Here is a 17,354-nt window from a genome sequence, read left to right as displayed (position 1 = left end):
AAGAGGGTTATGGGAATGTGCGACATATTGCACGGAGATTTCATGCCTAGGCGGCTCAGAAAAGTTGGTGCTGCTGGGAATGATCCATATGGCACAGGCTGTGAAGCAGTCATTAAAATAAAGAACGTTGTGTGGGGATGCATGCTCAGCAATGGGGTGGTCCAGCTCTTTCTTGCCGCAGTTTTTCAGTCACCATTCATGTGGACAGACAGCTTGTTGGTTGTCATGCTCACATAGAATGCAGCACAGTGGTTACAGCTTAGCTTGTAGACAACATGACTGGTTTCACAGGTAGCCCTGCCTTTGATAAGATAGGTGAGGCTAGTGACTGGACTGGAATAGGTGGTGATGGTGGTGGTGGTAGAAGATGTATGGGACAGGTCTATTACAGGAATATGAGCCATGAGGCAAGGGGTTGGGAGCAAGGGTTCTGTAGGGATGGACGAAGATATTGCGTAGGTTCAGTGAGTGGCAGTATATGACTACGGGAGGGGTGGGAAGGATAGTGGGTAGGACATTCCTCATTTCGGGGCAGGATGAGAGATGGTTGAAACCCTGGTGGAGAATGTGGTTCAGATTCTGCAGTCCTAGATGGTACTGAGTCACGAGGAGATTGCGTCTCTGTGGCCAGTCACTGGGACTGAGGGAAGGGGTGGATGATTGATTCTCTGTCAAGGTTCTGACTATCTCTTGTCATGCCCTGAAATCAGGAATGCCCTACCCACTATCCTTCCCTCCCCTCCAACCGTGGAAATCCGCCACCCACCGAACACACACAGTATCCTTGTCCATCCCAACACAACCCCTCCTCTCAACCCTTTGCCTCATGGCTCATTCCCTATAATAAACGTAGATGCAAGATCTGTCTGTCCATGCATCTTCCGACCACTACGTACTCCAGTCCTGTCACCAGCATCACCTATCTCATCAAAGGCAGGGCTACCTATGAAACCAGTCATGTGATCTACAAGCTAAGATGCAACTACTATGCTGTGTTCTACATGGGCATTACAGCCAACAAGTATCTGTCCATGTGAATGGCCACCAATTAACTGTGACCAAGAAACAACTGGAGCACCCCATTGCTGAGCATGTTGCCCAACATGATGATCTTCATTCCAGTGACTGCTTCACAGACTGTACCATCTGGACCCTTTCCATTAACAACAGCATTTCTGAATTGTGCACGTGGGAACTCTCCCTGCAATATGTTCCATGTTCTCATAACCCTCCTGGCCTCAGCCTTTGTTAATTATTCTACTTACTCCACCTAGCCCTCTACCTGTGCCCATCCGCTGTTCCTCCCCCCTCCCCCCACCCCCGTGTCCATTTGCCACTCCCACCTCCACTCCCGTGCCTGTCCACTGCTTCTACCCTACCTGGGGCCATCAGCCACTCCTCCCCTGACTCCCACGTGCCAGTCTGCCTCTCCTCCCCTGACTCCCACGTGCCAGTCTGCCTCTCCTCCCCCCCCCCCCCCCATCAATTTTGGCTGCCACTACCCCTCCCCCCCTTTGTCCATCTGCCGTTCTCCTCCCCCACACCCACCCATTTGTCCGTCTGTCATTCCACCACCACCATCACTATGTACGTCTATCATCCACCACCACCACCCACCACCACCACCACCACCACCACCACCACCACCCATGTGTGCTTATGCCATCCCCCACCCACGTCCCCGTCTGCCACTCCCCCCTCCCCCACCTGCATGTCTGTCTACCACTCCCCCTCCCCCTTCCCAACCCATAAGGCCCGTCCACACGCAACGATCGGTCTGCTCAAATGTCTGCGCACATCACATCTGCGCAGACAGATCGTTGCGTGTGGACAGAAGATTTGCACCAACCTGAGGCGTGTGCAAACCTGGAAGTTGGAGTTGGAGGTGTGAGTGAAACCTCTCAAATCTGTGTTCAAACCACATCTGCGCAGAGAAGTTGGAGCGTGTGGACAGGACATCGCCGCAAATCTGGCACGAAACAGCTGTTTGCTCAATCTAGTGTTTGTATTTGTGCGCACAGGGCATTAAAATGGCTGATACTCGTCAGTGTTCTCGAGAGTTTGTTAGTGAATTCATTGAAATATATAGAAACCACCCATGTTTGTGGAAGATTAAAAGTAAAGAATATAGTGACCGAGACAAAAAAACAGCACCATACAATGCTCAATGCTCTAATTGAAAAATTGTGGGCAGTTGACGCCTCTGCAAACAGAGAAACAGTAATAAAAAGAATTTGTTTCGAACTGTTTACCGAAAAGAGTTATCTAAAGTTCAGAAATCTAGAAGATCTGGTGTAGGAGTAGATCAAGTATACCAGCCAGTATTATGGTATTTTGATCTGCTTGGCTTTCTTAAGGTTCGCTCTGCAAATCTCGCAGTAAATTTATGTGAGAAAACTGCTGTCGCTTTAACAGCCACTGTCTACACCATTTTGACCGCTTTCTCTGTTTCCTGCAGTTGGTCTAAATGTTTTTTGCAACACAAGTTGCGAACACAGACCACAACAGAACTTCCTCCATTTCCATATTTCAAAATAACTGAATTAAATTTTTGACGTTTACAGGGAGCATAGTTGCTTGCCACTGATATTTCTTTTCTACACCGACAGATGGCGGGCGAGTAGTAGATTGGGGTTTGTGTTGTGTGAACACACCACATTTGCAGTGATCTTTTGCATGTACAGACATCTGCGCCGATGTCTGCGCAGACAGATCGTTGCGTGTGGACCGGGCTATATGTCCGTCTACAGCTCCCCCTTCCCCACCCACATGTCCATCTACAGCTCCCCCCCCGCCCACCTGTGTGTCCGTCTACCACTGCCCCTCCCCCCCCCCCCCCCAGCTACCGCATGTCCATCTGCTGCTCCACCCTGCCCTCCCTCCTCCCCCCCCTCCCTGAGTCCGTCTGCACTTCTCCTGCAAACACCCTCTCCCCTCCCCCACGTCCATCTGCTGCTCCTCACACACACACACACACACACACACACACACACACACACACACACACACACACACACACACACTCTCCCGACCCCCCCCCCCCCCAAGTTTGTGCGCCGCTTCTCCTGCAACCCCCCCCCCCCACCCGAGTCCGTCTGCCACTCCTCTGCTGCCCCCCCCCCCCCTCTCTCCCTGTCCATCTGCCTTTCTCACTCAACCCCGCCCTCGTGCCCACTTACTCCACACTCCTCCACCTCTTCGCTCTCCATGGTATCACCCCACCTGAATAGTAGGCTGCTGGTTCTTAACACCACAGTATTTCCTTCTAGATAGCAAGTAATGTGCGTACCATGTTTGATGTGGTGTAGGAGAAGATTTGGAACATTCATACATACATCCATTCATACAATTTTATAATATAAAAAGATTTTTGTCTATGTACAATTAGTAAGGTCACACAGAGGCCTCAGTATTAAAATTCATTTCAGTTTTATCTGAGTTGTTTCGATTGAGTGGTAATCCCAGACAGAGGATCAAAAATAGCCCAGACAGTATATTATTCATGTTCAGCTTTATGCCACTTCCACTCTCATACCCCAAAGCTTGTCTAGTGTGCTTACCCAACTATTGCCTTTCCAGTACTTCCATTGGCAGATCCAATCCTATTAGAAGAAAAGTGGAATTTACAGAATTTTTTGCATCTACTACACAGTTTTCTACAGGGTGTCCAGTGAAAGAATCCCTGTTTCCAAAATTAAATATCTCGAAAACTAAGATCAATACTAATAAATTTATACAAAAGTTTTGAAATAGTTTGGAATGTTGCTAACAGATGGCGATGTAATCAAAGTATATAGCATTTGTAAATAGTGCACTGCAGCTCAGAGCAATCAGTTCCACTGTTGAAACATGAAAGTTGATTTATGTACTGAAGAAAGAGGTTGAAATCTTGTATTTCATGGAATAACATGTTTTCTGGTACTGGAATACCACAGGTGAGAACATGGCCATACAGAAACAATTCACAGTTTTCTAACACAAATTAATATTCTAAAAGGACAGCATGTGAAAAATATTTGCAGGATCTTTTCCTAATTCCAACAGACACAAAGCATAGCTCATGATCTGTCACCATGATTTCTGGAATTATTCAACAAAATCCAATGAAATCCATGTGAAGAATTGCCACAGAACTGGTTTGAAGCATTCCAGCATGCAGAAAACAATGAGACAGAGCCTACACATTTCCATTGAAAATCCAAAGCACAAGGCCATACCTCTGTGTGACAGAAGGCTGTCTTTGCAACAATTCTTATTCCCACAGCAATTGAAAATGAGAGCTTTTATTTTGGCTGCATCTGGTTCACAGATGAAGCATGCTTTCATGTAAATGGAGTCGTGAATAAACAAAACTAGTGTTTTTGGGGTTCTGAAAATCACTGTCTATGTGAAGCGAAGTCAATTTATTCTTCCAAAGCTACTGTTTGCTCTGTGGTATGCAGCAGAGAGGTTATGGCCCTTTTTCTGTGTGACAGACAGTTAGTAGTAAATGTTACATTAAAATTTTGGAAAAATTTGTAACCACACAACTAGCATTGCAGGATTGATTATTACAAATTTACTGCAGCAGGGATGGATTTGTCTCCATATTCACCCAACCTGATTCCTATTTCTTATGTCATTTTGAATCGATTACTGTTGAAAGCCCACAGTCTGTGATGGCAAATTTCATTGTTTGTTTGCACCACCTCTATATTGTAAGTGGTGAACATTTCAAAAAGATTGTGATGTGATTGCAAAGACTGCTTGCAGAGGATGAGTGTAATTGCACATGATGATATCCAATTTTGAAATCGGGGATTACTTCGCTGGACACCCTGTATATAGGTGTGGGGGCAGATCACTGACATAATATAGCCATCCAGATGGTGTTGGAGGGACACTTACTTATTGCCTGCCTACTGGGTGCTGAGCATATAGTGGTCAGCTTAAACAATTGCCTCACATCTACTGAGCAGCTGCTGGTCTCGTGTTTGGGAGAGGCAGAACTCGGATCCCCAGCCACCATGGTTTTCCTGTGTGACAAAGCAAATGACGAGTGCGCTTATGAAATGAAGTTGTGGTCAGTCTTTTTCCCTCTTCTGCAGCTAAATGATACAGTGCTCCATCTCTGATGAAACTTTAAACTGTAGCCTCATCCCAAATTTTGCAAGTCATTAAACATGGATCTTTCAAAAGAACTATCTTTTTCGAATTTTGTTAGTGAGAAATTTTTGTTCACACACATACTGTGGCCATGCAACTTTTTATCAATACCCCTCCACTTGTCTCTGTAGCCTTTCTTGTCCCCTACTTTTTTTCTGTGGAAGCATCCCCTTCCCAAATTTTATTTCTTAATTTTCCCAGCTCAGTTTATTTTCCGTGGTATTGTTCTCTCTTTCCATACTACTGTTCACACTGTTTCCTGAGTGGTCTAACTCTGTACTATCCCCCCGTCCCTTCCTACAATAACTACTCCCTTACTCTCAGTCTTCGTGGTTACCATCTCAATTCTCAGATAACCATTCTGAAAGCTTCCTTTTGTTATTTTCCTCTGCTACTGTGCGGTTCGGTGTGTAGGATAATACTTAGGTCTCCTTTGATATCTTTCATATTTCAAAAGTGAAGCTAATGAGTTCAGAACTAAGGGAACCAAACACTTTTTACCATCTCTAAATATTTCATCTGTGAGTTGCAAAGTAGAACAGTTACAAAAATACATGTTGTTACATCCTTGTGTAACATACTGTTACCTTCATTTTGAATTTTTCTAAATAAAAAAATGAATTAAGTTCATTTACGAACTGCACTTTGATGCAACCAGATGTCAATCTTGCATGTATGTTTATATTTTACAAAAATCTGAAGCTTACACAAAGTCTTCACCTCCCTTTAAAAAATTAAAATTTCAGTGACACTAATTTTTAAAAGATTTTTTTGCATCATTATGTTGTTCCCTGCTGTTTCTTGCCATTTTTATATCAGGAGATGGTATTACTGAAAGTAACAAATTGTTTCACCAGTCTTTCAGAGGCTATCACTGGGATGGATGCAGAAGATTTTTTTCACATATTGGCTCAGTACAAATTTACCTTAGCATTTGAAAATGCAGTTTGTGAAGATTACATAACAGAAAAGTTGTGGAGAACACTTATAGTTGGCTCTGTACCTGTGTATATGGGATCACCTTCTGTAATGGTAAGATATTGACACATGTGAAGTAATTATAATTAAATGTAATAGTGATGTATGAGGCCCTTAAAAACTTGGCGATGGCAAAGATCTGTATTCCAGTATTTAGATTATTTATTTATTTATTTATTTATGCATTTATTTTACCTGGCAAGATAACACTGGTGTAGGAAAAATGTTGCGATTTTTGCAGTTGCAAACTCCAATGACGGACAAAATAAAAGTAGTAGTAATGCCACTTATCTCTTCCCACTTATCTTTTCTCCTTGAAAATAGTTACTCTATTACCACACAAAACTGTTCCACTTTACTCAACTTCTCTGGGATGTCAATGATCTTCTCAGCGGGAAAACCTGGGGCACCCTATTTACAAAATGCATTTTTCTTCAAGAGAAAAAGATTGATCCTGGTGCATATAGCAACAGATTTTTAAGTCATGTTGATCATGCTGTTTGAATGACTCATACCTTGTGCTACAAATCTGTAAAGCATATATTTAGAACTACATAAAGATAGATAGTATGAAATATTTGTGCTAATATAAATTTTTGCATGATATTTTAGGCAATAAATATGTTTTACAGTCCAAAAATGAAGATTTATAAGCAAACGTTCCCTTCATTCCTTCTTCCATAGTAGACGAGAAAAAAGTGCTGATGATGTAATGAAGAGGTAAAACTGTGGAACAAGGCTCTGAATCACTAAATTTGCACCAGTAGATAAAAAGTTGAGTTGATTAATAATACTCAAAAAATATTTTTCTTACCCAAAATTTCTGACATCATCAAAAAAGTACACATTAATTTTTAACCTTCAAATGCTTACAATAGTTTGGTTATTTTGAATTATAAATCAGTAAGGTCTTAGTCAGTTTGGAACATCTTTTGCTTACATCAGATAAAATTATTTTTCATGACTGAAATATTATTGTTGCATGCAGACTGCTCAAGTGATATCAGAGCAGAAGACTTGCATCAGGCAGCTGATAAATCACAAAAGAATGTTGTAAACACAGCTCAAAAAATCATGTTCATAACTTTCATCTCCATCTGCTGACGGCTGCACCGGCGCCGTTCTGCCCATGTGGGAAATTGCTGACGGTCCGCCACATTTTAACGTCCTGTCCGGATTTTAACACACTGTGTCTTGATCTTGGCCTGCCATGTAATCTAGATGCCATTTTAGCGGATGACCCATGAGCAGCTGCTCGCATTCTTCGTTTTATCAACTTGACAAACCTCTCTAAGGACATTTGATTATGCTGTTTTTTTTAATCCTATGCCTGTCAGTCTGGCTTTTATCGTGTTTTTCCTTTTAGTTGCTGTTTTAAACTTGTGCCTCGCGGTGCATTCCTAACGTAGTCTGAGTGCTAATGACCATTGAAGTTGTGCGCCCTAAAACCACAAAAAAAAAAAAAAAAAAAAAAAGGGGGGGGGGGGGGAGAGAGAGAGAGAGAGAGAGAGAAAAACTTTCATCTGTTGTATACTGACTGCCCACTAAAATGGTCTTTATTTATTTTATACACATTATCTCAAAGTAATTTATTATTGTACTTTTTTCCATTGTTTAACTAGGCTATGCATGTCCCCATGGTATGACCTCTTCCTGACGCATGGTTTTCATTGTATTATCATTCCTAAAACTGTGTACCTGGAGACTCCTTTTACAGTTCAAGGTGTTGAAGTTAGCTTTTGGCCGTATGACGAATGAGGTTAAAGCTGCCATCGGTACTCTATCTTTATGTACTATGTTCTAGGAAATTTTCTCTCTTGCATTGCTGTATGAAAGAATTACATCAAACGGTAGTTTAAATAAGAATGACCATTGATGTTCTGTCTGTATCTCAAAAGACAAGTCACTGTCCTTCATACAGATGACACGCTTCTTAGTTTAATATTTATTCATGAATTTGAATGGCAGGATTCCACTGACTGTCTTTTGGCTACTTCAGAGATGTGAGTCCAAGTTACATCATCTGCCACAGTGGGTAATAAAAATTCCTCCTCTTCCATCGTGTAGCAGTGTGAAACACTGGCAGATGTTGTTTCTCTTGAACCTATATCATGGATCCCCCATGTACAATTTTTTTAGTAACTTTGAGTACTTAATGCAGTGTACACGATTAATCAGCTTTCACCTGGCTATCGTGAAAGCATCTTCCAGAGTCCCTGTCAATCTGAATAGCAATCTGTCACTTATGTGCCCCGATTAGCATTTTGCAAGTAAAATATTTATGGTGCCTACAGCCAGGCACTGTATGAATACAGAACATGGGATGGGCTACAAAAATATCAACACCCTCACTACTGGTTCTTTTTTCTATGACAGGTTTTTCAAAGAGGCTGTCCATATCAGCACAGCTGATAATTTCATGAACAGGAACATTTCTAAATGTACATGATTACTCTGCAGTTCACAGTCAAGTTCCTGGCATAGTGTCGAATATGGCACTTGAAGTGACAAAATCATGCCAACGGCAGATACAAGGGTAGTAATCAGTCTATTACTATCTGCCTTCCCCTTTCATGGTCCATGCTGTGGCCAGTTTTCACTGTCCATGTCACATGAACATGAACAGAGTGCACTGTCATCAGGAAATGGAATTACAGACCAGTGCTCAGCACTTGTGCTCTCTGGTTTTTCGTGACAATTAACTCTGTATTGCAGTTTTATGCTGACACTAATTGCCACCCCCTGCAGATGAAGAGCAGTACCACACAATTCAACACCCAACAGCCTCTCAATGTTTACAAAATGACGAAATCGTTAAAACATATAATATATTGACTCTAGACACATAGCTCCAGAAGATTATCCCTAAAAAAGAACAGGAGATTGGATTGGATTAGATTAGATGTCCTTTTCATTTCAATTGATTCGTAGTGAGGAGATTCCTCAGGATGTACAACATGTCAGTAGAAAACAAGAATATGCAATAAATATTTATGACAATGAAAATAATTATTGACAATATAACATAAATGGAGAGTTAAAAATAATCTACTCACCAACAGCAGCAGGGGAACACACATACAAAAGGGTTTAACTTTTACAAGCTTTCGGAGCCAGTGGCTCCTTCTGGAAAGTTTTAGGGAAAGGGGTACAGTTCAGAAAACTCACCTCTCCAGTTCTTTCCCTTCCCTTCACTTCACTTCCTTCCCCTTCAACTCTTCTGCAAGAAGGAGCCACTGGCTCAGAAAGCTTGTAAAAGTTAAACTGTTTCATGTGCGTTTCCTGCTGTCGTTGCTTGGTGAGTAGATTTTTTATCTATACATTTCCATTATGTTGACAATAAATATTTAGAATGAAAAACAAATATGCTAATGTACCTTCCACAAATCGTCAAGTAAAAAGATCGTCACAGATGTGGAATGAATCAATAAATGTTAAAAATATTTTCATTTAAAGTATAAAAAATACTAAACTGAAAAACCATTTTACAACAAATCATTTACAGTGAATGTTGGGCTCCATATGGCTTCCATTCTGTGCAGCAACTGTGAAATATAAAATTATGAAGAATGTAGCAACCAGTCACGGAAACATAATTTATTTATCTTGTTGCAAATCGATTTCGACTGATCGGTGCATTTCTCTTACCGATACATGCCATAAATAGTAGTAGTGTCCTTGGCAGATTTCTATAAAGAAATCTGACTTCTATTTCAGATTCTATCAAGAAATCTGCCAAGGTCGCTACTTCTGCTTATGGCATGTATCGGTTAGAAAAATGCACCGATGATGACTGATATCAGTCGAAATCGATTGCAACAAGATAAATAAATTGTTTCCAAGACTGGTTGCTACATTCTTCATAATTTTAATTTCATTTGCAGTGATCGCATTACAGCACTGAATTTGTTTAGAAGTCAGAGTGTACTAATATGTTATTTGATATTATTAATAATATACATCCATCAGTTGGTTCGACACAGAAATTCATGTGTAGTAAGAGGAATTGGCTACCAGTACATACTTTAGACTTCTCTTAAAGTGAACTTTAATGGTAGTGAAACTTTTTATGGTTGTTGGCAAGTTATTGAAAATGTGTGTTCCTGAATAGTGGATACCTGTTTGGAACAAAGTAAATGACTTTAAATCTTCGTGAAGAATGTTTTCATTTCTACAATATTATGAATATTAATATAATAGAGGGAAACATTCCACGTGGAAAAAATATATCTAAAAACAAAGATGATGAGACTTACCAAACAAAAGCGCTGGCAGGTCGATAGACACACAAACAAACACAAACATACACACAAAATTCAAGCTTTCGCAACAAACGGTTGCTTCGTCAGGAAGGAGGGAGGAGAGGGAAAGACGAAAGGATGTGGGTTTTAAGGGAGAGGGTAAGGAGTCATTCCAATCCCGGGAGCAGAAAGACTTACCTTAGGGGGAAAAAAAGGACAGGTATACACTCGCGCGCGCGCGCGCACACACACACACATATCCATCCGCATATACACAGACACAAGCAGACATTTGTAAAGGCAAAGAGTTTGGGCAGAGATGTCAGTCGAGGCGGAAGTACAGAGGCAAAGATGTTGTTGAAAGACAGGTGAGGTATGAGCGGTGGCAAATTGAAATTAGAAATTAGCGGAGATTGAGGTCTGGTGGATAGCGAGAAGAGAGGATATGCTGAAGGGCAAGTTCCCATCTCCAGAGTTCTGACAGGTTGGTGTTAGTGGGAAGTATCCAGATAACCCGGACGGTGTAACACTGTGCCAAGATGTGCTGGCCGTGCACCAAGGCATGTTTAGCCACAGGGTGATCCTCATTACCAACAAACACTGTCTGCCTGTGTCCATTCATGCGAATGGACAGTTTGTTGCTGGTCATTCCCACATAGAAGGCTTCACAGTGTAGGCAGGTCAGTTGGTAAATCACGTGGGTGCTAACACCAACCTGTCAGAACTCTGGAGATGGGAACTTGCCATTCAGCATATCCTCTCTTCTCGTTATCCGCCAGGCCTCAATCTCCGCTAATTTCTAATTTCAATTTGCCGCCGCTCATACCTCACCTGTCTTTCAACACCATCTTTGCCTCTGTACTTCCGCCTCGACTGACATCTCTGCCCAAACTCTTTGCCTTTACAAATGTCTGCTTGTGTCTGTGTATGTGCGGATGGATATGTGTGTGTGTGTGTGTGTGTGTGTGTGTGTGTGTGTGTGTGTGTGTGTGTGCGCGCGCGCGCGAGTGTATACCTGTCCTTTTTCCCCCTAAGGTAAGTCTTTCCGCTCCTGGGATTGGAATGACTCCTTACCCTCTCCCTTAAAACCCACATCCTTTCGTCTTTCCCTCTCCTTCCCTCTTTCCTGATGAAGCCACCGTTGGTTGCGAAAGCTTGAATTTTGTGTGTATGTTTGTTTGTGTTTGTTTGTGTGTCTATCGACCTGCCAGCGCTTCTGTTTGGTAAGTCACATCATCTTCGTCTTTATCTATCTCTGGCTACTGAGGCCACACTGCGAGCAGCTGTGCCTGATGGGAGAAGCAATCGGGGTGGTGGGGGAAAGGAGCAGACTGTGGTGGCGAGGGGAGCGTGTGGTGCTGCTTGTGGGAGCATGCAGGTGTGTGATGACAAGATAGTGTTGCTAGATGCATTTGGGAGATTCAGAGGGGAAAAAACAAGAGAGGCTGGTGGGTGCATTGTTCGAATAGAAGCCTGTGTAGTGGGAGCAGGAAGAGAGAGAGGGGGGTGAAGGACTAGGACTACGGTAGTAAAGGTTGAGGCCAGGAGAATTATGGGAACATAGAATATATTGCAGGAAGAGTTCACACCTCTGCAGTTCAGAATATCTGGTGTTGATAGGAAGGATCCAGATGGCACAGGCTGTGAAGCAGTCATTGAAGTGGGGCAACTGGCTGGTCCAACTGTCTCTTGGTCACAGTTTGTCGCTGGCTATTCATGCAGACAGATAGCTTGTTGGTTGTCATGCCCACATACAACGTAGCACAGTGATTGCAGCTTGGTTTGTAGTTCACATGATTGCTGCCACTTGTCCTGCCTTTGATGGGATGGGAGATACTTGTGACCACACTGGAGTAGGTGGTTGTGGGAGGATGTATAGGATAGGTCTTGCATTGAGTCAACTACGGGGGTAGGAGCCAGGAAGCAAGGGGTTGGGAGCTGGGAGGGATGGACAACAATACTGTGTAGGTTTGGCGGGTAGTGGAATACCACTAAGGGAGGGTCAGGAATGATAGTAAGTAGGATATTCCACATTTCAGGACATAACAGGTAGTTTAAGCCCTGGTGGAGAATGTCATTTAGTTGCTCTAGCCTGTGGTATTATCGAGTCATGAGGAAAGGGCTCCTTTGTGGCCGGATTGTGGGAGGTGGTATGTGACTGGAGAGACAAGGTATAGGAGATCAGTTTCTGTACGAGGTTGGGAAGGTAATTTTGGAAGACCTGAGTGAGACCTTTGATATATTTGGAGGAGGACTGCTCACCACAACAGTTGTGATCGCCCAAGGTGGCTATGCTCTATGGAAGGAGCTTCGTGGTATGGAATGGGTGGCAACTGTCAAAGTGGAGGTATTGCTGGTGATTGGTAAGTTTGATATGGCCAGAGGTCCTGATGTATCCACTTTTGAGTTGCAGGTCAACATTAAGGGAGGTGGCTTATTGGATCGAGGAGAATCGGGTGAAGCAAATAGGGGAGCAGGTGTTGAGGTTTTGGAGGGATGTGGGTAAGGTGTCCTCACCCAGTCAAGATCACGAAGATGTCATCAATGAATCTGAACCACGCGAGGGGCTTAGGATCAGGGTACACAGCCTTCTATTCCACCAACTCAGCCTCTAACCTCTTTTTTTCCTCCTCCTCCTCCTCCATTTCTCTCCTTTTGTTCTCCCCTTCACCCACACCCCTTTCTCTCAGTCTTCCTGGCTGCACCTAGCTGCCCTACCCTCTCTCCATCTTGTCCCTGTATGCTCCCACAAGCAGTACTGCACCCTCCTATCCCTCCTCACCCCAGTCTCCTTACCCTCACCACCTAGACTGCTCCTCCCTTCAGGCACAGTTGCTCTCACTCTATCCTTGGTGGCCAGAGACAGTGGACACGTGTATGAGATGTGCTCACTTGAAAGTGTGTGTGTTTTTTATGTCAGAGGAAGGTCTTTTGGTTGAAAGTTCACATGTACAGCAATCTTTTTGCTGTGCCTGTCTGTGACTCAACATCTCCTAGACATGGTGAGTAGCAGTCTGTCATTTTCATAATATTGTCATTATTCCATCCTGTATTTTCCGCTGTTCTATTATTATTTCTAATACTGAGCGGTTGGTTTGAAAAAAAGATATATTTTAATCGAAAAAATTAATTAGGGAATAAATATATTGGGGAAGCAATAGTTACTGTCCCAAGTTCCCTGAAGAAGTCTCAATAGGATGTTCTTGAATTCACACTGCAGGTAACTCTTACTTCATTGGACTTGGAACACTTTACCTTGCCTTGAGAAGTCAGCCCAAAAAATAGTCCCATGTGGGATTGTAGAATAAATGTAAGCACAGTATGCCAGATTTTTCATTTTTATATCGCCTTTGTCTGACTACATTCATATTGCAAATAAAGATTTGTTTGGATGCTTGAGCAGTTCTGTGGTGTGCTCCTTCCAGTTGAATTTATCATCAAGCTTTAATCCCAAGAATTTAACATTGTCTACTTCTTCTGTTTGTCATCATATTTTAGGCATGTACTGGTGAGAAATCTCTTTAAAGTTTTGAACTGCATCATGTCACCCCCCCCCCCCCACCCCCCCACCCCCCTCAAGTTTTAGTGACAAAGAATTGGTGAAGAACCATGAAAATTTTATTAACTGATCTGTCTCAGATCACACTTGATTTGCTATTTATTGCAATGATTGAATTATTTGCAAACAAAACAAACTTGGAGTCTGGTAATTAGCATTGATTACACAAGAAAAAGTAAGAGCCCTAAGATGGAACCTTGTAGGATACTACATGTAAGTAGTTTGCAGCTGGATGATGCCTGTTAGCTTAAATGTCTCTTTCTGAATGACAACCTTTGTTTCCTGTATCTCTGACAGGATTTGAATAATTTTGTGTGATTTCCTGATACACCGTAATATTCTAATTTATGTAAAAGTATATTGTGATTTACATAGTCAGATGCCTTTGATGGATCATAAAATACACCAGTAGCTTGCAATTTATTGTCTAATGAATTAAGTACATTTTCACTAGCCTTCTAATATCAGAACCCATTAGAAATCTGAAATGTGACTTTAATAATATATTATTTACAGTCAGTTGTATATTACTGTTTCTAAAATTTTTGAGAATGCTGACAAAACTTCAGCAAGGAAATGTTTCAGTGATCAATGACTGGTAACACAGATAGTTTAATATTTTATTAGACTTGTAAGCACGCTTTTTAATGAACTTTGTAGAAATTTTATCATAACTACTAGATTTTTTTATTTTAAAGATTTTATGGTGTTTATTACTTCTACTGGGATAATGGTCATATTGATATTACTGAAGTTATGTGTAATGACTGGTCTGAGGTTCTCCATGAAAGCATCTATTGAACCTGACAACCCCATCGTATCAGTAACAGTTATGAAATGCTTGTTACAAAGTTTTACAACAATGAACATGTTACCAATGTATCATTTACTCTTCTTTTTTGTGTACAAGATATCTTTATTCCTTGAGTAATTGTGGCTTCTTTGTAGACCAATCTGGGTTAGTTTTGAGAGAAAACAGTATTCAAATAATGTAGGCACTTTATTAACAAAAATGTATTTTTCATTCATGCCATGAGCACTGCATGCATCACTCCACTTTATGTCTTTTTAGGGGTCTCCTAAAATTATCAACTTTTGACTTACTGACTACCTTATGAATACAGATTTAATATCTTTTGTATCCAATTCAATAGTAACTTTTAACAAAAGAAACTGCATGTCCTTTTCTGAGACGCCATTGCTATTGGTTTTGTGATGTATCGTTGTTCGTTAGACCTTTCGGTAAAGATATCATCAGTGGCTGTTTATGGGCAGTTAGCTACCCTAGTTGGAGGTATGGATTTTCAAAGTTTAGTATTGATAACTGAAGTGCCCCGACATGCAGGAGGGATGACACTCTCTTTGTATTTCATTATAGTCGCCTTTGCAGGGCATGTCTGATCTGGTCTTATGGCTGCCTGGTTGCTCATACATTACAGACAAATCCCAGATACAAAAATCCTATAGGTTTACAGAAATTACAGGCTGCCCAATTACACACACACAAAAATGTTAATGTAGCACTTCTCTGTATTTTTTTGATCTGGATATGTTGACATCCTCTGATGTGCTCTACCTTGCACCTCCCACTGTGTGCCTGTTAGCTTCTCAGATATTCTTGAAATTTTGAGTCTTTGTTGATGCTTTCATATCACAGTTGCGATAGTTGATCGAAATGCAGCTTCTTTCTTCACCTTCCACTTAATGAATGTGTACATAAGACTCAAAGGCCTCTGCTGACAGTGCGTTTCCTGCCTAAATCATGAAGGACATCCAGTGCAACTTCATCAGTTGTCAGACAACAATACTGATGCAAACAACATTCCACTTGACACTTGAAACTGGAATAAAGTACAGAAACGCTAATGTACAAAATCAACACGCACCCGAATTAACTTGGGTGCAGTACTTTGTGAAGAAACCGATAAATGAGATAACTTATATGTATCAGTTAAGACATTACACTGTAGCCCATTTGGACACATAGGAAGTTTACACATGATGTTTTATGTAGCAACCAGAAACAATATTTATTTTTGGGATATGTGAATGTCACATATTACTGCATACTGAGCTGGCTTTGTTAGATTAAGAATTAATCTTGTTGATGACACACATTTCTAAACCTTTTAGGATATGGTAAGATAGAGTGCAGACTAACAACAGTGAAATATATCCTTCCTCTCTCTCTCTCTCTCTCTCTCTCTCTCTTTCTCTCTCTCTGCACAGAACTGGCTAATCATGCATACCATTCTAGCAAACATGAGGTTCTGAAGTAACATGTGATTCACATAGCCAGTTAAGTTGTTACATTTATTTTGATGCAATTCCTTTGTTGTGTAGTTACATGTGTAAATCTTTGAGAAGCAAGTAATACTTGTTCTTGTTGTAATATACAGCTGAGTTGAGTGAAATGAACTTTGGGCTGTACATAATTTCAATATATGTTACTTTTCTTGTGCTCCGGTAAAAATAAAATTCATACTTACGAAAAACCAGAAAATTTGTCAGTAATACGTGCCATTTTTTGTTTTCCTGTATAACTGTCTGTTGATGTAATGTACATATCTTTCACAAATTCGTTGGGTGTCAACTTTGGGCATGCAACTTCATGATTTTGTGTCTGTACTTATAGCGAGGCTTTCTAAGTAACTCTCAAACTATATGTATAGCCTCTCATGCAAAATTGTATACATCCTTCATGACATACTAGTAAACTGTTGTACAACTCTTCTTTCCAGGATTGGTTGCCAAACAACAATTCTGCCATACTAGTAGAAAACTTCAGTTCTCCAAAAGAACTAGCAGATTACTTGAAAGAAGTAAACAGAGACAGAAAGAAGTATGAAGAATTTCTCCAACATAAAATAGGCCCTAAAGAACAGAGAATTACAAACAAAAAACTTCAAGAAGCAATGACGGAGCGGGAATGGGGTATCGATGGCGACTTTGAGAAAACGAATATGGTGGATGCATTTGAATGTTTTGTATGTGAAAATATGGATAAAGAACCACCACTGCCACCAGTAGACATACATCACTACTACTGTCCACGTCCTATTTCTCCTCTTACAAAACAAGAAAATAAGAGCAACTTCTGGCTGGAACAGTGGTACAGCGGCAGATGTGAAGCTGAAATACTGCGCAATTATATAGACAGTGGTGTAATTCACTTTACAAACGATGAGTTTAATGACAAAATGGATCAAATGTTCTTTGATAAAACTTGTTGAACAAAAATCTTTGTGGTGTAATACTCTATCATTTTAATGTCAATTTTATAACCATTGTGCTACCAGCTGTGGCCTCCCATTCTCAGATTAATCTGCCATTTCTACAATAATTCATTTGCAATATAGTGAGGGTGGGGAACACACACCAGCAGTTGGCTAACAAACATTGAGGATTAAGGAGGGTTATTAAGTACTTAG

General features: G+C 41.2%; 1 protein-coding gene across 1 annotated transcript in view; it reads left to right on the top strand.

The window, feature by feature from the left end:
* The window catches only part of LOC126094975 (alpha-(1,3)-fucosyltransferase 10-like), a 50,036-nt gene extending 32,865 nt beyond the window's left edge, over positions 1-17,171 (top strand). The window contains exons 6-7 of the mRNA XM_049909633.1: positions 6,003-6,177; positions 16,665-17,171. Coding sequence (XP_049765590.1) covers positions 6,003-6,177; positions 16,665-17,156 — 667 coding nt within the window. The 3' untranslated portion in view covers positions 17,157-17,171. The remainder of the gene's footprint in view (positions 1-6,002; positions 6,178-16,664) is intronic.
* Positions 17,172-17,354: the final 183 nt, after the last annotated feature.

This window comes from Schistocerca cancellata, chromosome 1 (genome assembly GCF_023864275.1).
Source record: "Schistocerca cancellata isolate TAMUIC-IGC-003103 chromosome 1, iqSchCanc2.1, whole genome shotgun sequence".
Classification (NCBI taxonomy): Eukaryota; Metazoa; Arthropoda; class Insecta; order Orthoptera; family Acrididae; genus Schistocerca; species Schistocerca cancellata.
The sequence above is the reverse complement of the archived record's forward strand: the minus strand, read 5'-3'. Positions and strand labels throughout refer to the sequence as shown.